We start from the raw sequence: 20,214 nt of genomic DNA, 5'->3' as shown, positions 1-20,214 counted from the left end.
ATGTGAAACTTTTTAGGAGCAAAAAATTGAGTCTTCTCACTGTGAATAGCCATATCAGCATGATGCAACAGTATGAAATGTCAGTTGACAGAACAATAGAAATGTACCTGCAACGTTGTGTAATCACTTCCTGTGTTTCCTTCTCACGTCATACAACAGAGTGACACCATTTCCAGTTGATACCAGCTAAGATCTGCCCTCATCCAGTCTCTAATGAGAGCTGAACAAAGGGCCACGGCATAAATGTATATGTATTATATAACACACACACACACACACACACACACACACACACACACACACACACACATACATACATGTATATGTACATACATGTATGTATTATATGTGAATATATATACACATATATAATACAGTACAGGCCAAAAGTTCAGACACACCTTCTCATTCAATGTGTTTTCTTTATTTTCATGACCATTTACGTTGGTAGATTCTCACTGAAGGCATCAAAACTATGAATGAACACATGTGGAGTTATGTACTTAACAAAAAAGGTGAAATAACTGAAAACATGTTTTATATTCTAGTTTCTTCAAAATAGTCGCCCTTTACTCTGATTACCGCTTTGCACACTCTTGGCATTCTCTCGATGAGCTTCAAGAGGTCGTCACCTGAAATGCTTTTCCAACAGTCTTGAAGGAGTTCCCAGAGGTGTTTAGCACTTGTTGGCCCTTTTGCCTTCACTCTGTAGTCTAGCTCACCCTAAACTATCTTGATTGTGTTCAGGTCCAGTGACTGTGGCTGTTTTTGTTAAGTACGTAAGTCCACATGTGCTCATTCATAGTTTTGATGCCTTCGGTGAGAATCTACCAATGTAAATGGTCATGAAAATAAAGAAAACACAGTGAATGTGAAGGTGTGTCCAAACTTTTGGCCTGTACTGTATAAATGTGTGTGAGTGTGTGTGTGTGTGTGTGTGCATATATATATATTATTTATTAAGATAGTTTACAGAGAATGGAAAAATGTTTGCATGCTTGGTGGCTGAGAAATGATGTGTTTCAACCTATCCCTATTGGCAAAGCCAACAGTTCTGAACTGATGTATGAACAGGACAATTGATTGTTGAATGTTGTAAACCTTGAGATTAACTATTTAGATGAGGAAAAACAAGTCAGTCAAGTTTGTTCAGACTAAAGAATTTCTAGGCGGCCACTGTGGGGCTATGTTTTACAGCACCACAAAGAACAACATATAAATCCAATTAAATATTTTGAATAATGACAAATGAGTTTTTTTATGGCAGCAAAAGAGTAGCCAAGTTAAAAATGAGACGAAATATATAAACAAGTTATTACAATTAAATTTTGGGTCTAGAATTCTTGAACCTGTTTAGATAGTTACCTACTTTTGCTTGAATTTTTGGGGAATTGTGTTTCATGAAGTGTTTATTCACCTCAGACGGCATGAAACAAACCTTTATTGTGAAACTGTTGCTTTGTTGCCCTCTTTCGGTGATAAAGCGCATCGCAGCAGGGGGGAAACCAGTCGGCCATTGGGCAAACAGAAACACACGTGATCTCCTATCGAACCAATGAGATGTAAGGCGGAAGCGCTCAATTGTACATGACTTTTTTTTTTCTTCTGCCGATGCTTTTTATGCCTTGTTTATCTGTGCGGGTGTATGTCGTTTAAATGGAAGGTGAATTTACAAAGCATGCGTCTGACACATCCTTCCGCAAGAGAACCAGACGGGACGATTTTGAAAATATGGGCGGCAAGAAGCACGAATGCGACTCAGGGTAAATGTATTATCTATGCTTCCGCTTTCAGGATGAATGAGCGTTGGCTGCTGGAAGTATAACAAGAAAAGTATCTAAATCTGTCACGACCTGTATGAAAACATGCTTGCACAATGAGCAATGAAGCTCCAAAGATTTGTCTCAGGTTCTGAAGAGAGAAGTTAAATTCTTGTTAATTTAGACCTAGTTTTCTAGCTTTCAGTCGAACGTGGATGATCCGACTGATTTAACAAGTGAGCAGCATGAAACCGTTCAATTTGGACCATCGACTTTACCAGGTGGGCGATCACCAAAACTTCCACACGTTTTAATATTTAGAAATCATTCTGTGAAATCAATGTTTGTATCATACTGTCCTTTTCTGCTGTGTCTAATTGGGATGTCATATTTTGTTCCAGCAAAACATTATGATCCTGACACAACGGAGCCTATCAGCTCCAATTTGCAGAGTCTGGATGAACTGCTGTCATGGAAGCGTAGTGAGGCGAGTCCCTTCAATGTGGCCACTGTCCCACTGGCCAACAGACAGCCTTCCTATGCTGCCAGCCAGAAACGGACACTGGTGTGTCACGATATGATGGGTGGCTACCTGGACGACAGGTGGGTGCACTTGAAAAGGGAATGTTTTTGGTTATAGAATGGTTCAATTGATTTGCCGAAAAAGCACTATGATTTAACTGCTGTATCCCAGGTTCATTCAGGGTGCAGAAGTGGAAACTCCCTATGCCTTTTACCACTGGGATTACATTGACATCTTCAATTACTTCAGCCACAACATGGTGACCATTCCTCCAGTGTGCTGGACAAATACCGCTCACAAACATGGAGTTCTCTCTCTCGGTCAGTGTCTGGTCTGCCTTTTCATTCATCTAACACCTTAATTTACCAGAATCATCTTTGGAATGGATAAAGAAACATGACTACATTTCCCCCCTTCACTTCAGGCACCTTTATCACAGAGTGGACAGATGGGGCAAAGATGTGTGAGAAATTCCTGGCAGATAAGGAATCCTACTGTGCAGTGGCTGATAAACTGGTGGAGATGTCGGACTGTTACGGTTTTGACGGGTGGCTGATAAATATAGAAAATGTTTTGAGTGTGAGTGAAATCTTTCAGAGTTCTTGTCTTGATCATTATTATAATCTCTTTAATATGATTTATATATGTTTAATATCACATTGGAAGTGGTATCATCTACAGTGTGGTTTTACAGGAGACCGCTGTGAAGAACATGCCACCATTCTTGCACTATTTAACAGACTGTATGCACAAACGTGTTACAGGCAGCGTGGTCATCTGGTACGACAGTGTGTTACAGGATGGAAAGCTTAAATGGCAGAATGAGCTCAATGATCACAACAGGTAAGCGATTGGTCATTCACAGGGGTATAAACTTTTATTACATAAATGTTACAATGTGTCAAAGAAATAGTTTTCCTAATTCTAAGATGTCCACCATTTGAACATTTTATACACTGTAATTTAAAGGGTGTTTTTTGAGGCCTGTGATGGCCTGTTCACAAACTACAACTGGACTGAGTCGAGCTTGGAGTTCATGAAGGTCTACTCTGCAGCCCAGGGACGGCTGGCAGACGTCTTTGTTGGGGTCGACGTATTTGCTCGTGGTGAAGTGGTGGCAGGGAAGTTTGAAACCAATAAGGTGAGTTACGAAGGATTCAGCCGAGTCCTGGTTTGTCCCTTTTTGACAGTTCAGCTCTTCTTGTCTTCAGCTAGTTATCTGATTCAGCATGTAAAAGGCTCATATTTTGGACACCTTATCGATGAGCTGTATGGTGCATTGTTTGCTATTATAAACTTATTTATTGGAGGTTTGATCAGTCACCTTTTTCTTGCTTTTTTCCATCAAGGCTCTGAGCCTCATCCGCAAACATGGCTTTTCAACTGCCCTATTTGCCCCTGGCTGGGTGTATGAGTGTCATGACAAGACAGCATTTCGTATGAACCAGGACAAGTAAGTCTCCTGAGAACTTAAAGCCTCTGTTTTTTTATTTGATCTGAGGCTTAAGTGCTGTGTAAGCCCCGCAGAGTCAGACCATTTTTGCTGTAGTCCATTACCCAACATGCATGAACTGCCCCAGGTTATTATTTAAGTGTTAATCATTTTTATTCTGTTCATTTTTTTTTCTTTTCTTCAGGTTCTGGGGTCTGCTCTCTGAACACCTCTTCATCCACCGTCCCTTCTTTCTTCTTCCAGTTGTCTCCTCATTCTGTCTGGGCTTTGGAAAAAACCTGTTCCAGAAAGGGCAGGTAGAACAACGTGGGCTATAGCTTCAGTTCCATAATGTACCCTACACATTGGTCTTGTCATTGTCTGTGTTTGTTTTGTTATTTGAATTGTCTTAATGTTCTCTCAGGTGATAATGGAGAGGAACTGGTTCAATCTGAATGCCCAGGAGCTGCAGCCTCACTATTATACAGAGACTTTGGAAAATCAAGGCTGGATAAGAACACAAGGCTGCCCTGAAGATGCCTGGAGCGGTGGCAGCTCTTTGTTAATTGAGGGTGTGATCCCATCCACACTGTCTAAAGTCTGTGCACGGTATATTTCCGTCAGTGTTTCCTTTATGAGTGACACAACTGTAGGGTGTGCAAAAATTGTTCCATCAACTTTATCTCAGCCCGAGTGACCAACAGCTGACTAATTACATAGTAATTACACCTCAGTGGCAGTACCAGGGTGACACTCTTACATATCCCATAGAGGCTAGGCTGGTTACTGTTGCTAGTTTCAGGTCAGCAGAACTGAGTGAGAAATCGAACTTGGCCAGGTATCAGGGACTCAGTGGACTGGACGACCCTGAGTCCCGAGGTCAAGTCCCTGTGGCCTTCTACTAAACCTAACAAGAACTTTGCATTCTATTGGATCCTCAATGCTAGTTTGGCTTGTTGGTTAAAATTTCTGGTATCCAAACTACTTCAATTTGGACGCCCCCACGGAAAGTGTGTTATACTGCTTACGATCTGCAAAAGGTCAAACACCATTGAGTTTTAATTTCCACCAATAATTGTAATGATTTGTAATGCGTAGACCAAATTTTGTAACTGATTAAAATGTACATTTTATATTTACATGCCATGAAAAACAAAATGCTAAGAATAGTCAGATCACAATAACCCTTAACCCTTGCATCAGGTAGACCTGCTGTAAACTATGATGTTGTTTACTGTACTGTACTATTTACTGTTATGATTACTGTCATACTCTGTCCTTCTCAAAGAACCAAGCCAAGTGATCCAGTGCTCTCTGAATAAGTTGTTCTTTACCCTGGATCTGAGCACATTTGTGCCTGTTTTTATTTGTCAATTTAGCAAATAAATAGTGAATGAGTTTGCATGTCTTAAATATCTTTTTGAATGCACGTGAGGAAGACAGCCTCTTCACATCATTTCATTCTGACTCCTTTGCTCAGGATATTTTCTCTACACGTGCCCTTGGCCACAAGGACATTTGTCTCCTTCATTTACAAAGTGTCTGATGGCGTGTCTCTGTCTCTGGAGTTGAAGTTGGCCGACGCTGCTCTCTGTACTCACAGCAACACTGAAGATGTGAATTGTGAGTTGTCAAACACACACATGCACAAATGCCAGCTTTGTCACAGTTATCTCACTCCGAGTGGTCTGTTATCCATATCAGGCCACTGCTGATTCATATTTCAGATAATGAAGCTTCTAAATTCTAAATACAGTTTTCTTCTATGTATGTTGTTTAAATGAAATATTGTGGATGGAATGTATTTTTTGGCATAAAGCAGTTAATGAATATAATATGAATCACTCTGTGTGTGATCAGCCAGCAGTGTGGTGCCAGACGCCCTGGGTGAGGAACACCAGCTTGTGAAACAGTTCACCAGCAGCTGTGGAGAGTGGGTGCAGGACAGTTGGATTAAACGGTGGCTCCTTACGTTTACATTTTTAACATTTACTGCATTTATCAGACACACTTATCGAGAGCAACTTGCAACCAGTAGTTACAGGGACAGTACCCTGTAACTACTGGGGTAGTTACTCAGGGTTAAATGTCTTACTGTACCTGGGTCTGTTTCATAGGCAAGTGTGTTATCCACTAGGCTACTACCAGCTTGCACTGAAAATCATGATTTACTGAACTCTGCTGAACAGGTCATTTCAGTATGGTGAGTAACGACCCCCTCTGTGACCTCTGTTAGGTGTTTCCAGCTGGAGCTCAGTGGGTGTGCACTGCGGGACATCTGTGTCAATGTGACTCGAGATGGAGGGGAACAGGCCACACCTTTCAAGTGCCGTATTGGAGAAATAATGGTGAGTGTGATCTTCTCTAATGTGAATGCTACAATATTTAACATTTTTTGACTGAATAAATATTTACTAGGTGCTGGACGCTGAAAGCCTATTAGTGTCCCCTGTGTCGGTTCAAAGCGTTCATGTTGACGACATTGTCTGGCAGAAGGCAGTGGGCAGCGATTCTGGGAACATCATGAAGCTCCATCTGAATGCCACCATCAAGTGGTGTTACCCTGCCCAACTCATCCGGCACTTCTGCATTCACTGGCGTCGGCTCCGTGGCCCGGACCCCAGGGTACCCCCTGGCCAGCTGGCCCTGGTGGGCAGGTCTTACTCTAACTTGTTCCGTGTGGTGGATCTAGTAGTACCGGATGCCCCGGCTCTAATTGAGCTGGCGGTGGAGCCGGTGACCCGGGAGGGGTTTAGAGTCCCAGAAGCCAACTGGGGCAGACATGTGATTAGCTACATAGAGGGAGATCATTCAGTGGGAGCAGAGTGATGCATATTATGATTTTTAACATCATAATAATAGCATTAGTGCTGATCATATTCATAACAGCCACATAACATTTCAAAGAAACACAGTTTTTACAAAAAAAAGGTTTATTGCTTTGGTACACAAATTGATAAAGAAATACACAATCAGAATACAGGTTCTAAGTGATTAAAAAACATATGCAGCAGTCAGTTCAGATTTGTTTTGGTATGATTGTGCTGATTGTCCCACCAAACAGAAAAATGACAAAAAAAAAAAAAAAAAACCTGCAGCATGGCCAATCCAGCTGGCACTTTGTTGGGAGCCTGTCACTCCTGCTGAGTCACCATTCGCAGCATTCGCAGTGCCGTCTGCCCCTGATCGGAGGGGATCTGCCACAAACCACCACACGTAACCATGCTGTCAATACTGATGGGTCTTATAAAAACCAGACCGTTTATTTAGGAGTGATGATAATGTGGGGTATTTTTTGGTCTTTTGCTCAGAATCTCCTCTAAAAGGTAATAAAGATATAATTTATGGTATAACAGTTAGCTTACCATGTGTCCAGCCTTGAGGATCCAATAGAATGCAAAGTTCTTGTAGGTTTTGTAGAAGGCCACAGTTTGACCTTGGGACTCAGGGTCGTCCAGCGCCGTCCACTTCATCTTGGTGAAGTCCCTGATGCCTGGCCAAGTTAGATTTCTCACCCAGTTCTGCTGACCTGAATCCACAAGTGCACTCTGTTAATTAGCAGTGGGAATGACTACATCATCGTCAACTCTGACCGAAAGTGATTCATCCTGACTCATCCATTTACATGGACACTGGTGATCACCTGCTTTCAGGACATGCATTGTAATGCCATGTGCACAATCGTAATTGAGCAGAGATGTTTCAGTGATTATTAAATCATGATATTTGACTTAACACATTATTAATGGTTGAACACAATAACTGCAGCCTGACTGAATGAACTTCACTCGGCGGATTTCATTAAAATTTTAATCTATCCCAAGTCATCCATTTGTTTTATTAATGAAATATTAGTTTCCATGTTAAAAGCACAGCCAATGTTGCAGGCCTGCTCAACCTGACTGGGTTGAGATGACACTGCCCACTGTACTCACAGCAAAACCGAAGATGGCAATTGTGAGTAATCACACCCACACACAAACTTGTGACAAGTATGTCTCACAGAATGGTGTGTTCTCCATAACAAGCCAGATAATTTGAAGTTTTCTAATAGTAACAAATTGGGTTGGGCAGATCTGAGAAACTACACTCATTTTTAATACATTTTCCCCACTATCCCCTCATGAATTTACCAATTCACCTATTGTGTCGACTATAAGATCCAGCTGCCCATTGTACACGGTCACGTTGACTCCAGCATCCAAGAGCTTGTCCACAATATCTACCACGGGCTTCATGAAGTCTCCTGCCATGCTGGAGAAAACTGCCTGAGCTTGGCCTGTGATGAAAATAACATGGAGAGATTTTTTTCTCCCCTCTTCAGAGTTCCAGAAAGTGTGAGATGACAGTCACAAAAATAGCATCAACCTACCACCCCAAGTGACGTTCTCTGGGATGATTTTGAGTTTTTCCCTAATCTCGCCGTTCATCAGCTGGTCGAGTGATTCCCCGTGCAGGGGCTGAATGTGGCGCTGCATGAGCAGTGCTGTTCAGGGCAGGAATGTCACACACCACAGTCTTGACATGTATGAAAACATGTACCAAAGATTTTCTAATGATATTTAACACAATAAAAAAGTAACCTACACAGGAATCCTTGTCCTTTTGTGGATTTCACTGTATCATCACCATTTTGATCAAGGATGTTATAAAAATTGACGCCGTCAGTGTTCTAGAAATTCCACCAGAATGTTTAAACAAAGTGTTTAAAATGAGATGAGCATGTCTGTGTAGAGTACAATCTAGTGTAAGACCTACCTGCTCTATCACACCCTCTAAGTAGGACCAGAGCTCCGTGGCCTTTACATACTGGCCAGTCGCCACGGCTGTCCTCACTTGCTCTGCTGCTGCAGTCACTTCTGCCAGACCACTGTCATCAAGCAGGGACTGTGGAACATGGTGCTGATTCAGCATGTGACTGGTACTGACTCCAGATTAGCCAGAAAAAAAAAAAAAAAAAACATTCCACCATTGTTCTACACCTAAGATCATTAACACATGTTGAGGAACATGTTTGAAGTGGTCAATGATCCTCCTGATGATTGTGCTTTTTTTTTTTTTTTTTTTTTTAATGCTGAATGTAGCTGGTGATTGCATACTTACAGTGCTGTAAAGATAAGGTCCCCAGGTCAGGACAGAATCTACAGTGGAGAAAAGAAACAGGAGGAAAGGGGGAGGGGGAGATCAGCTAAAATTCAGCAGCCAAGCAAATATATATCTACGTGCCTGCAAACATTGTTTATTAATATTATAAAGATATACAAATCAATAATGTCCCATATAACAGCAAAGGTAAATTATGGTAATTGCTGTTCTGACCTAGAGGTGAAATCCATGAATCTCCCAGAGCCACTCCAGCAAACTTGCACTTGATTTGTCTTGCTCCAATAGCCTGAGAATCATCAAACCAGAACTCACAACAGTACTTACATGAATATGAGTCAGTTAACATTGATCCCTCCATGAAAAACTTGCTCATGGACAACACACACCTTAATGAGCTCCAGTGAAATCGCTGCTGCCATTTTGCCTCCATACGATTCAGAAAATATGTAGAAAGGAACGGTCTACGAAGAGAATGTTTTGATGATGACATTTAAAGGAATGCATGCCAACAATTACAGTAAGCAACCAAAAGTCCTCAGAAGAACCACAGAACTTGCCTGAAATTCTGTTTTATTGGAGAAGAAATGTTTGAGCAGGACCATCATGTCTGCCGCTACCATGGCCACATCCTTGGTGAGCGAGTCCTCGGTGTCAGTGTAGCTGAAACCGGTACCCACTGGATTATCCACAAACAAAACACTGGCAGCCTTGACCTGATGATGGAAAACAATTAATTAACACCGTTGGTGTTAATTCAAAGATCCCGATGCACTTATTTTGAGGCAGTATTTTCTATGCATATATACCCAGGTGGTCTCTCTGGGCTTCAGATTTCGGTCCAGCGGTCCTATTTCTTCAAAATTCCCGAAACCGCAACTGGATCCTCCAGGACCTCCCTGGAGAAAAAAAAAGCATGTTACAGCATCCATATAGGATGCAGACCGCTATTTCTCCAGGTTACTCACACGTTTGCTTCCTTACCTGCAGCCACATCACAAGGGGCACCTCTGAGGAATTTGCGGCCTCGCTGTAGTAAAGCCACCAGAACATGTGCGCCCCCTGGCGGACGTCCACGTAGCCCCAAGACTCTTTAGCGGGCCCCGCCATGCCTGTCCCCAAAGCAAGTGGCAACGCTTACATTTACTGCAGTTATCAGACGCGCTTATCCACGGCGACTTTCAAACAGGAATTACAGGGAGCAGTCCCCCCGGAGACACTGGTCATTGTCCTACTCAGGGACACGACGGTAATAAGTGCTGTTTGAACCCGCGAATTTGTCAGGAAACTAAATAGTTTTGTCATAATATTAGCTCCATAGGAAACAGGAACATTTTCCGATATTGACTTAAAAAAAAACTTAATTTAGTTCTCAAACCCATTTATAAGTCCCATTATAATGGCCACCACATCAACACAACTGTGTCAAACTTTCTTTCGATTTCACTTCAAATTACGGTTATATTTTACATAACTACTGCGCTGTTAGTAACTATAAACTTGGCTTTTTTATTTAAAGTTCACTAAATGCTTTCAACAAATCACAGTTGTGTAAATATGTACAATAAATCTGGGTCGCAAAGCTCCGTTTTAGCGAAAAGAATCGACGGTGAATAAACACCGGGTGCAGCCGCAGCCTACCGTCACTCCCGGCTACGAGAACCAGCAGCAGGGCGGCCACGGAGACGGAGCCGATGCCTGGACCCTCCATTGTCCGGTAAAACCAGTCCTACCCCAGGGCACGACAGACTGGCGGTAGCGCGTAGTTCCCGGTCATATGACCGTCAAGTCAGCTGACCGCAGCCGGCGCTCAAGGAGCCGGTTCCCCTTCCCGGCCGACAGGGGGCGCCGCAGCGCACCGGGATCCTCAGCAATGGCCGCCTCCAGCCAGAACGCGGTGCGCCTGCGGCTCCACTTCGACTACGCGCCTCCCGCCGTGTCCCCCTGCCGCACGTGTCTGCTGCTGGTGGACCTGAACCGGTGCCGGGTGGTCGCGGACCTGGTCAGCGTGATCAGGGACCGGTTTGATTACCGCCGGGGAACCGGCCTGGACCTGTTTGTCGGCGAGTACTACCTGCCTCCGACCGAGAGCATCTTCATAGTGCGGGACAACGACGTTTTAAGGTGACGAGCAAGAGGAAATGTGTTTTTTTCCACCTCGGTGGTGGAATGAACTTCCCCTTGAGGTCAGAACAGCTCAGTCACTGAGTATTTTCAAACGGCAGCTCAAGACCTTCCTCTTTAGAGAATATTTAGATGAACTTGTAACCTTCTTATTGTCTTTCGCATGTATATAAACTACAACAGAGTGAATAAAAGGATTGTATTCATAGTTGGGGGTCCTAGTGAACCAGAATTGATCACTTCATTGATTGTAACATGGAAGCACGTTGTAAGTCGCTCTGGATAAGGGCGTCTGCCAAATGCCTTAAATGTAAATGTTTTTTAGGCACGTGCTCGACGTCAATAATTCTGAGGGGAAAAAAGTATTTCTGGTGTGGACTGGTTTATTAAATAGTTTCAAGGTCTGACCCCACTGTTCCCGTTTTTGAATGGAAAACTTCATTGAAGTTCATTTTTAATCTTGGACTAGGCTTAATCCAGAACAGGGAAACTGTTTATTTTGACTAGAAGCATTGATCGTAATAATTGTCAATTCTTTGTTTGGCAGAGTGAAAGAAGAAAGCCTTTTTAATTTTGACTCTGCACATCCAACCCCTTCTAAGAAGGAAAAGAAGAAGAAGAGGAGGAGAGACACAGATGAACGGTCAGTAGAGGATGGACCAAAGGATGCAAAAAGGATCAAAGAGAATCCTGAAGGTAGGGCTGCTGAAGCAACCAATGAAAATAAAAAGAAGAGAAAGAAGAAAGCTGCTGAAAAGGCGCCGGTCTCCAAACCCCTGACAGACAATGTCAGTGGAAAAGCTCCTCCAGCCAGGAAGCCTCAGGAGATGTCTTCAGACTCCAGTGAGAGCAGTGAAGAATACAAGGCCACAGAGGTTCCTGAACGTAGGGCTGCTGAGGCAACCAGCAAAAACAAGAAAAATAAGAAGGCCAAGAGAAAGAAGACAGCTGAAAAACCCAAGGTGGCACCCAAACAAACAACTCCGGGGGTAAAGTTGTCCGTCTCCAAACCCCGGACAAACAATTCCAGCAATGAAAGGCCGTCTACTTCCGCTGTAAATGGAAAAACGCTTGCAGTCAGGATGCAGCAGGAGACGACCAGTGACAGCAGTGAAGATGAGATCCCCAATAATGCCTCCCAGTCCAAAGCCCATGTGAATACAGCGAATAAAACCACTATACAACTACTGCCTGAGGACACCACCTCTTCAGACACAACGAGCCCAGAACCACGGCCTCCGTGTCCTGCTAGACGTGCTCTGACCCCGCCTGCTAAAACGACGCTCCACCCTCAGCCTCCTTTAGCAGACCCCTCGCATGCTCCCACCAGCAGCAGACCGGCTCAAGGACCCGACTCTTCGGACTCTTCAGACAGCAGTGAAATAGAACTGGTGATCAGGAAACCGTGCTTGGGTGGCATGGGCCTGAAAGTTGCACATGCGTTCTCCCCTAATGCCAGTGACCATGGCAGTAGAGGGCAGGACGCTCTCGCTAGGCCGGGGACAGGAAAGGGGGCGAACAGGTACAACAAACGGGGACGTGGGGGTGGTAGAGGACCAGGGAATGTCAGAGGCACTCCCTGGAACTACAGCAATGGAAATGAACTACAGCACAACCAAAGTGACATACTGACCAACCAGAGTTTAGTTTTACAGGTATGTGCATTAAATTGCAGTTAATTAATTTTTACTAACTAGCTAGCGTTAGCCAAAAATATATTTTTAAAGAGTGAGATGTAAAAGTGAAGTGATTGTCATACACAAGATTGTGTATAAGATTATGTACCCATCATATCACTTTTTTTGAAGAATCCTCCAGAACCTTTGCCTAGCCGGGATTACAGTGCGCTGCCTCTCTTGGCAGCACCTCCTCCAGTGGGACAAAAGATTGCTTTCAAGGTAGCTCATTAGTCCTAATGATTGTCCATTTGCCATATATCAGTAGTTACATTTTAGTATTTTCCTAGCCTCTGACTGTAGTACCTGCTCTCACAAGGTCTTCTCCCAATGCCCTGTTGTAACCTGTCTGTTAACGATTGGAGTTGTTTTATATTAGGTCCTGTATTACATGTAACCAGAGAGTAGAGCTGCATAAATGTATTGATGCTCTGTTTCGATTTGTCATCATGCAGCTTCTGGAGCTGACTGAAAACTATACACCTGAAGTATCCGATTACAAGGTAAACGCTACGGACTTTCGACAAGTTGGGACTTTGAGCTCAATTTTCATGTCAGATTTGGTCTGAAAGTGTAACCTGAATGTAAAATATCCTCTCAGGAAGCAAGTGTCACTGGATTCAACATGAGCACTAACATGATTGCGCTGGAGCTCCTCTCTTGGGTGAAAGGTACTGTATTTAGCAAATCTGGTAGCAAGCAAAAAATTTAGTGACCTTGAATAACTTCCTTGTATTTCCACAGCTCCCACAGAACCAGGGAAATTCGACTTGGTCTATCAAAACCCTGATGGTTCAGAGAGTGTGGAGTATGCTGTAGTTCAAGGTTCCAAGGTACACAGTCTCCTTGTGTTGGTGCTAAACCAGTTATAACTGGACTAAATTGAAGTGGAGTTGGGCTGGTTTGGTAGATGGACCCTGAATGGAGCCAGTTCAACAGTTGAACTGTCAAAAGTCACTTTTTTTTAACATATTGTGATGAATTGTTTAATCTGCTTTAGTGCAGAATTACTTTAACATTATACGAGTCTGTGATTGATTAAATCTTTGTGGTGATTAGTTAAAATCCTGCTGGAATGTTGCACATGTTCATAAATAGCTGGTAACTTCAGTTATTTTTTACCAAAGCGTTTCTTTTTTTTTTTTGCTTGTTCAGCATCCTGTGTTTCACTTGCACTGTGTGATGCTGTGTTCCAGAGTTAAACCCTGTTCTTTTGTTCCTTTGTTGCCTAATGTTAACCTACCTCGGCTATCGTGTAGAACTGTGGCTCTTTGATGATCCCTCTTAATTGTTTCACAGAATGAAGATTGTGTGTGATGTCTGTCTGTCCATGAATATTTTTTTTTTTTCTTCCCGCCTGCAGCTGAACGAGAACTGGACGTCGCTACTGGAGCCCAGACTGATTGTATAGGATCCATACACCAAAACTGTCAATAACTGATGATGTGCTTTTGTGTCCTTTTTTTTTTTTTTTTTTTTTAAATAGCAACAGTTCTTAGTTTTAACTCAAATGAGGTAAATAAATATATATGTTTTTCAGTACATTTGAACACATTTTTTGTCATTGAACTTGCCTTTGGTGTTATTTTGTTGACTGTTGAATTGTATTTTAAGAAAATAAGTATTGATGCTCTGGGGTTAACTTTCCTAAATAAATCTGTTTTACATTCAAAATGTTGTAAAATCGTCATCGACGTGATAAAAACTAAATCAAAGAAATTCATATGGCTGATTCATGCTGACGTACAGGTAAGAGGGTCGCATTTCGTCGAGAAAGTAAAAGTAAACACTAGAGTTGATCTGATTTGAAAAGTTCGGGATTTAAACAAAAGCGGGTCGGCCTGTTAATGGGAATTTAATCTACAAAGAAGCAAGACGGGTGTTTTTTTTTTTTTTTTTTTTTTTTTTAAATCATCCCGAACCCCCCTCACCGCGGCCAGTGGTCTCTCCCGCTCCAAGCGAGGATGCTGGTGACGTCACGGCCGCGGGGCTCGGTGAAGAGCGGCGGAGCGGCGAGGTGATGGCGCCCGCCGTCCACGGCCACTCGGAGTCGCTCTAATCTCCCGCCGTCGACGTTTCCTTCGGACATGGACGCAACTGGCTTCCCGGACCAGGAGCAGCTCCTGGGCTTCCTGAGGAAGCTGAAGGAGGTGTTCGACGTCTGCGACGAGGACGCGGACGGGTACATTCGGGTCGAGCACCTGGTGGACCTCGGGCTTCAGTTCGGGCAGGGCGATGAGGTAGGGACCCCGGACCTACCTGATGCAAGATGTTGCATTCGCATCGTTTGGTTCTGGAGGAATGCGAACATTGCAACGGGGACTGAACAGGTTGTTACACCAGAGCGTGGAAGCAGTGATTAGTCAAATGAAACTGTATTCATGTTAAATATACCTATAAATAAGGGTCATGATACATAAACTGCTTGATCATTCAGTTCACCTTCACAGCAACAGTGTCTGTGTCCCTAAACACAGAGAGAATGATGGGGATTTTTTTTTTATTTATGCATTAGTTCGTTTTTGTTGTTGTTGTAGAATTATTCCACAGTAAGTAAACGAACCATCCAATCTGGAGTATTAAACAACTGGAGGTGTTGTGAGATCTTTGCTTTGTGGCCCATCTTAGTAAGTACTGTGGTCCCTAGGTAAGTAAAGAATAAAATATAAACCTGTAGCTTTTCAATATTTTAATAAACAAATGTTTTTATGGAGCAACATCCCTGCCTGCTTATTGGATGCCCTTGTAAGCCATGATATCTGTGCCAGGGTTTGGATGTTGTAATGCCACTCGGAGGAGAGGCAGTCTTGTTTATTCATCAGTCATCATTAATGCCTTGATTGCACAATGTTACTGTTGTCAATACACTGCAAAAATGAATCTGCAGGATGTTGTCACTGACTGAATTGGCAAGGCAAGATTATTCTAGAAGCCTAAGTTACAACCTTGGATGAAAAAAAAACAATGGATGGATTTTAAAACACTCATAGTTGCCGGCGTCTCCAAGCTGGAATAAGAGGTTTTGAAGGACAGCAGTTTAGAATTATGGTGACTGGGAGCTTTTCTGTCGTTGTGTGTAACATGCGTAAAACACACATTGACTACGATATGTTTATATTTTCTGCAGACTTAATGTGATCTCTATGGCGACCATATAATAAAAGCCATCTGGCTATTGGCCTGGTCGCTATGACAGTGTAAATCAGTTTCACAAAGTGAAAAAAAGATTCCAAAGCGACTACATTACACATTTATCCTTGATATGACCAATGTCTCCGAGTTCTTCTGCAATAGATTATATGGATAGGAGTGGAACAATGTATACCTGCTTGCTGTTCTGCTATATGCTCTCCACATGCTGTGGAAGCGTCTTGTCTGGGTCAGGTTTCCATGAAGGTGCTGATTTACATACAGGGGTATGAGTAAACACAGAAAATGATTTTCTCACTTTTCAGCACTGTCATTCATATCATAAACATATGTAACGTTTGTAAAGCTTCTTCTAGTGTCATGACTTTGTTATTCACGGTCTCATCAATCACCTGCATGAACCACAAGATGACAACCCCCCCACTTACTACCATTGTGTCCCTGAGCAAGACACGTAATCCACCAGTTGCTCCAGGGGGACTGTCCCTGTAACTTGTGGATAAGGGTGTCTGCTAAATGGCATAAATGTAAATGAAGGCATCTCTTTGACTGCACATCTGAACAAATATGACCAGTCTTTCTCATCTTTACTCGAAGGTTTCATCTGTCATAGGTAGAGCTGATAAGAATTTTTAGGCGATTAGGAATGTTTGTGTACAATTAAATGCATTAGTGTGGTCAGGTATCATAGGTCATAAGACACCCATAAGGCAGTTGATGGTTCGGTCACCCAACAGTCCTAAAAATAACATCCACGACGCTCTTGTTCCAACCCTGTCGCCATGGCAATGTCTCCTTGAGAAGAGGCACCGCCTCCCTTGTGGACGTGTCTAATGGGCTTATCTTTACAGCATGGGAAAGCAGATTCATAAAATCTTTTCAGGTCAAGGGCATGAGGAAAAATTAATGTTTGTGATTTTTGAATCACAGGGTGGTAGTAGCCTAGTGGCCAACACACTCGCCTATGAACCAGAGGACCCAGGTTCAAACCCCACTTACTACCATTGTGTCCCTGAGCAAGACTCTTAACCCTAAGTTGCTCCTGGGGGACTGTCCCTGTAACTACTGATTGTAAGTCGCTCTGGATAAAGGCGTCTGATAAATGTTGCAAATGTGAAGTTCAGAGACCGTTTTTAATTTGAAGTTAATTGATAAACATGTACGTGAAAAACACACTGCTAACTGGCAGACTGATTGGTCTGTTTAATGGTACTGAAAGAATGGCGAATGTGAAAAAAAGAGAAGAGACAAAAGGAGCTTATCTATAAGCCTCAGACTTCATTAAAGTCAATGTTTCACCAGTGGTCAGTTTCTAACCACAGGACAACTGCAGGCTGGATGCTTTTCAATGGCTGATCTGTTCTATAACATAAAAACAAATCACATCAGTGCTACATTGCTTAAAATGCTGAGAAAAGTCCTAAACTTATAATATCTGTCCAACTCTGATTAAAATCTGAAGAACATGGCAAGCATTATCTTGCACAATGAGGATTCTGTCATCAAGCAATACCATTTTCAGGAAGGGATGAATTTGGTCTGCGTAAATCCTTACACTTCTCCGTTGTTCCTCTTTCTAACAAATCAACATCAAGTGTAAAATGTTTGCTTGCTTCCAGAAACATCCCATTCGCTGCCTTGTGCCATATTAATGAGATAATCAGGGCTATTTGTTTTTACCCATAGTTGGTCATAACGTTACTCCTGATTGGTCCATATACTGTAAGCTAGGTGGTCATAATAATATGGCCAGAGGGTCTCTCTAAGCCTGTGCCTCCCGGGGAGCATCTGATGTGTCTCAGTGCTCCGGGATGAGGGCTGTTTGTTTGTCTGCATAGACGTAGCGTTCGGACACAGATGGCCGTGTGTTCAGTGACGAGGCTGACGGTGATGTCATTTGTGAGGGACAGTCACCGATGTCTCTGGGTGACACACTCCTAACAAGCTGTGTAGGTCCCCCAAACTGTGAGTCATTTGCATTGCTAGAGGTGATGGATGACTGTCTTCCAGCAGGCCTCTTTAAAAACCATACACCACCACCTCCTCCTCACCACCACGTCCTTGTACCGATACGTCCTCCCACAATCCATCATTCCCTTCGCTGGTTTGTTATGGACAGGAGTGCGTGCGTTAGCACGGTGGGCAACGTGCATGAACACGTGTCCCTGCGGCGCTGGCGTCCCCATGTGGGTCGCACCGGTGGCCTGGGATGAGAAACCTCCAACAGTTGACCCCCATTCAGCACCGCCCCATCAACACTGCTCTCCAGAGCCCGGGCCTCGGCTCCGCGCTTAACCTACTTGTGTTGGAGCAGAACGGGTGAACCTGGAGGTATCCGCCATCACCGCAGTGCAGTTTTGGATGGACTTCAGCAACGGTGGGGAGATTCCCCATTACGCAGGAGAACAATGGCCGGTGTCAAGAACATGTTTTTTTACCTTTTAGAAGCAGCTTGCCATCCGCTGCACTTGGCAGGCAGTAAATATTTAAATTTTTTTTGTTGCTTATGTAACCTGTCAGATTGATAAATATTAAAAAAGGAGGAGACGCTGGTCCAGAATAATCAACCTTCTTGGACATGCTGGGTTTCTTTCTTTCCTATTTTCCTTCTTCATTGCAGCTGATCTGTTTCTAGTTCCTGCAGCAGTGTGGTCAGATTGCTCCCTCTCCTCCTACAATGTGGGGGCTTTTGTGATGATCAGGCCTGACCTCTCTGTCCTCAGTCTCCTACGTGGACATGCTGATTCAAGTGTTCTTCAAGAAATGTACAAACCACAAGCTGTCATCTACCACTGCACACGACGCCCCCTAATAATCAGCGCGTAGACTGGAAACTGATTATATAAAAATGAAGTGAAACCATACATAAGACTTCACTGACATGCAAAAAATGTATGTGTTATTTTTTGTATGTTGTAATGAAGGGGCGTGGTTTGGTCAAATTGATGGGTTAAATGCATTGTAAAATATAGTGAAGATATGAGTCTTGCTTATTCCTTTTCGTCAAATTCTCTGAACGACAATGGAGCGCCATTGACTTCACGGGCCTCAGCCTTGCAAATCCAACTATATTTAGGAGTTTTAGGCGCCTTGCTGGGCTGCAGCGGAGGGTGTGGTGCATGAGATTCTGATCCTTGCTGTCGTGTGAGTGTTAATGAATTGTGATGCTCAGCTCTTTTCTGAAGTGTGAGAACCGGTTAGCTGATTTTGATGACACGCATGTTGGAAGCTCACGGCAGGGGTTCACGTCTCATGGCCGTCACTTCTCATCATCGGGGTCAGTGATGGCTGTCATCTCTTCTCACACTCTTGCATTGTTGACCCAGAAGTTGTAGAGTCTGCTCCTCTGCGACATGTCCTGTGTAATAAGCGCCGTGTGGTTACATGAAGGTGAAAGTGAAGTGATTGTCACTGTGAAACACTGCAGCCCAGCATACGGTGCACACAACGAAAAGTGTCCTCTGCATTTAACCCATCACACTTAGTGAGCAGGCGCCCAGGGAGCAGTGTGTGACAGAGAGGGATTCAAACTGGCAACCTTACGATTATGGGGCCGCTTCCTTAGCAGCTAGGTCATGAAGGACCAACGTGATTCCCTTGAGCCCGAAGTCTGATAGGATAGCTGTGATGTCTGTGTATGCAAGGTGTTTATGTGATTGGCTAATCTCAATCACTTATAAGTGACCTGATTAGTGAGAAAATAGTGGAGAACAGTGACACTGTGTCTGTGTGTCCATTTTTATTTGAGTTTTTTTTATTTCAGCTTATTATAAAGAAACCAGTTCATATTCACACATTCACACAATGTTTTTTTTGTATTTTTCCCTTTTTGTATCGCGGTTACATTAAATAAACAGACTGACCTCTCTCGATATTCTGGGTTTGTAATAAATAATTTCTGTTATGCATAATGGATGTCTGCTCAGGAGCCTGCAGTCCATATTGTGAGTGTGAGTGATGCCTTTGGCTTTGACACAGAAGCTCTTACATACCACAGTTGGATTTTCTCTCTCCATGCAAAGTCAGGAAAGTGCAAATGAATGAATTAATCTGAACCTCTTCCACGGCCACCGGATTATTGATGTACAATACAGTCATTTGCAATTTAGCATAATTAACCAACAACAGAACATTAATAACAGTATTTTCCGAGAATGTGTTGTTTTCTTCATCCTGAGTAGCATGCAAACTGACTCACCGCCAGTTATTAAGACGAAATGTTTAACACGTTTCACACAGGTGTGCAGCTTGATGCTGGGTATCATTTTTAAAAATTGTTCTGCTTCTTGTTGCAGGTGAAGAAGTTTGCCAAGTACCTGGACCCCAACGCACATGGCAGGATCAACTTCAAAGACTTTTGCCATGGAGTGTTTGCCGTCAAGGGTAAGGGTGGGCTGTTGCAGTTCCTGTGACTGTATTAATCTACAGTCATGCCTAGAAGTCTGT

At 43.2% G+C, this 20,214-nt stretch overlaps 4 protein-coding genes across 5 annotated transcripts in view; 3 read left to right on the top strand and 1 right to left on the bottom strand.

The window, feature by feature from the left end:
* The first annotated feature begins 1,575 nt into the window (after window positions 1–1,575).
* engase (endo-beta-N-acetylglucosaminidase) lies at window positions 1,576–7,534 on the top strand. Of its 2 annotated transcripts, none has more exons than XM_028987514.1 (14): window positions 1,576–1,763; window positions 1,959–2,041; window positions 2,162–2,363; window positions 2,455–2,603; window positions 2,708–2,862; window positions 2,978–3,126; window positions 3,253–3,424; window positions 3,633–3,736; window positions 3,921–4,032; window positions 4,140–4,324; window positions 5,196–5,338; window positions 5,576–5,675; window positions 5,952–6,063; window positions 6,134–7,534. In XM_028987514.1, the coding sequence occupies exons 1-14, from the start codon at window positions 1,657–1,659 to the stop codon at window positions 6,542–6,544; spliced, it is 2,184 nt and encodes a 727-aa protein (XP_028843347.1). In that variant the 5' UTR covers window positions 1,576–1,656; the 3' UTR covers window positions 6,545–7,534. The 2 variants fall into 2 exon arrangements, with proteins under 2 accessions (XP_028843347.1, XP_028843348.1); XM_028987515.1 differs by having other exon boundaries at window positions 6,159–6,374.
* scpep1 (serine carboxypeptidase 1) lies at window positions 6,641–10,615 on the bottom strand. The gene is made up of 13 exons (XM_028987517.1): window positions 10,460–10,615; window positions 9,803–9,930; window positions 9,628–9,717; window positions 9,379–9,534; window positions 9,208–9,282; window positions 9,035–9,107; window positions 8,819–8,856; window positions 8,474–8,602; window positions 8,303–8,387; window positions 8,088–8,201; window positions 7,857–7,994; window positions 7,081–7,244; window positions 6,641–6,912 (listed from the first exon to the last, which is right to left on the bottom strand). The coding sequence occupies exons 1-13, from the start codon at window positions 10,527–10,529 to the stop codon at window positions 6,850–6,852; spliced, it is 1,323 nt and encodes a 440-aa protein (XP_028843350.1). The 5' UTR covers window positions 10,530–10,615; the 3' UTR covers window positions 6,641–6,849.
* A 57-nt stretch (window positions 10,616–10,672) lies between these two features.
* coil (coilin p80) lies at window positions 10,673–14,098 on the top strand. Its single transcript, XM_028987516.1, has 7 exons — window positions 10,673–10,942; window positions 11,490–12,597; window positions 12,751–12,840; window positions 13,074–13,121; window positions 13,220–13,289; window positions 13,363–13,451; window positions 13,982–14,098. The coding sequence occupies exons 1-7, from the start codon at window positions 10,692–10,694 to the stop codon at window positions 14,027–14,029; spliced, it is 1,704 nt and encodes a 567-aa protein (XP_028843349.1). The 5' UTR covers window positions 10,673–10,691; the 3' UTR covers window positions 14,030–14,098.
* Window positions 14,099–14,592: 494 nt separating this feature from the next.
* Window positions 14,593–20,214, top strand: part of rab11fip4a (RAB11 family interacting protein 4 (class II) a) — a 35,254-nt gene continuing 29,632 nt past the window's right edge. Inside the window, exons 1-2 of the mRNA XM_028987457.1 lie at window positions 14,593–14,858; window positions 20,064–20,151. Of these exons, the coding sequence (XP_028843290.1) occupies window positions 14,706–14,858; window positions 20,064–20,151 (241 nt within the window). The 5' untranslated portion in view covers window positions 14,593–14,705. The remainder of the gene's footprint in view (window positions 14,859–20,063; window positions 20,152–20,214) is intronic.

The sequence above is a fragment of the Denticeps clupeoides genome, chromosome 7 (assembly GCF_900700375.1).
Source record: "Denticeps clupeoides chromosome 7, fDenClu1.1, whole genome shotgun sequence".
Classification (NCBI taxonomy): domain Eukaryota; kingdom Metazoa; phylum Chordata; class Actinopteri; order Clupeiformes; family Denticipitidae; genus Denticeps; species Denticeps clupeoides.
The sequence above is the reverse complement of the archived record's forward strand: the minus strand, read 5'-3'. Positions and strand labels throughout refer to the sequence as shown.

Excerpts from the sequence above, each read along its gene's own strand:
- engase (XM_028987514.1), top strand. The coding sequence starts at position 1,657 with ATGGAAGGTGAATTTACAAAGCATGCGTCTGACACATCCTTCCGCAAG. Across the intron at positions 2,042-2,161 it reads TGGACCATCGACTTTACCAG|CAAAACATTATGATCCTGAC; the intron begins GTGGGCGATCAC and ends ATTTTGTTCCAG. Across the intron at positions 4,033-4,139 it reads ACCTGTTCCAGAAAGGGCAG|GTGATAATGGAGAGGAACTG; the intron begins GTAGAACAACGT and ends ATGTTCTCTCAG.
- scpep1 (XM_028987517.1), bottom strand. The coding sequence starts at position 10,529 with ATGGAGGGTCCAGGCATCGGCTCCGTCTCCGTGGCCGCCCTGCTGCTG. Across the intron at positions 9,535-9,627 it reads AGCCCAGAGAGACCACCTGG|GTCAAGGCTGCCAGTGTTTT; the intron begins GTATATATGCAT and ends TTCCATCATCAG. Across the intron at positions 9,283-9,378 it reads CCAATAAAACAGAATTTCAG|ACCGTTCCTTTCTACATATT; the intron begins GCAAGTTCTGTG and ends TTCTCTTCGTAG.
- coil (XM_028987516.1), top strand. The coding sequence starts at position 10,692 with ATGGCCGCCTCCAGCCAGAACGCGGTGCGCCTGCGGCTCCACTTCGAC. Across the intron at positions 10,943-11,489 it reads CGGGACAACGACGTTTTAAG|AGTGAAAGAAGAAAGCCTTT; the intron begins GTGACGAGCAAG and ends TTTGTTTGGCAG. Across the intron at positions 13,452-13,981 it reads CTGTAGTTCAAGGTTCCAAG|CTGAACGAGAACTGGACGTC; the intron begins GTACACAGTCTC and ends TCCCGCCTGCAG.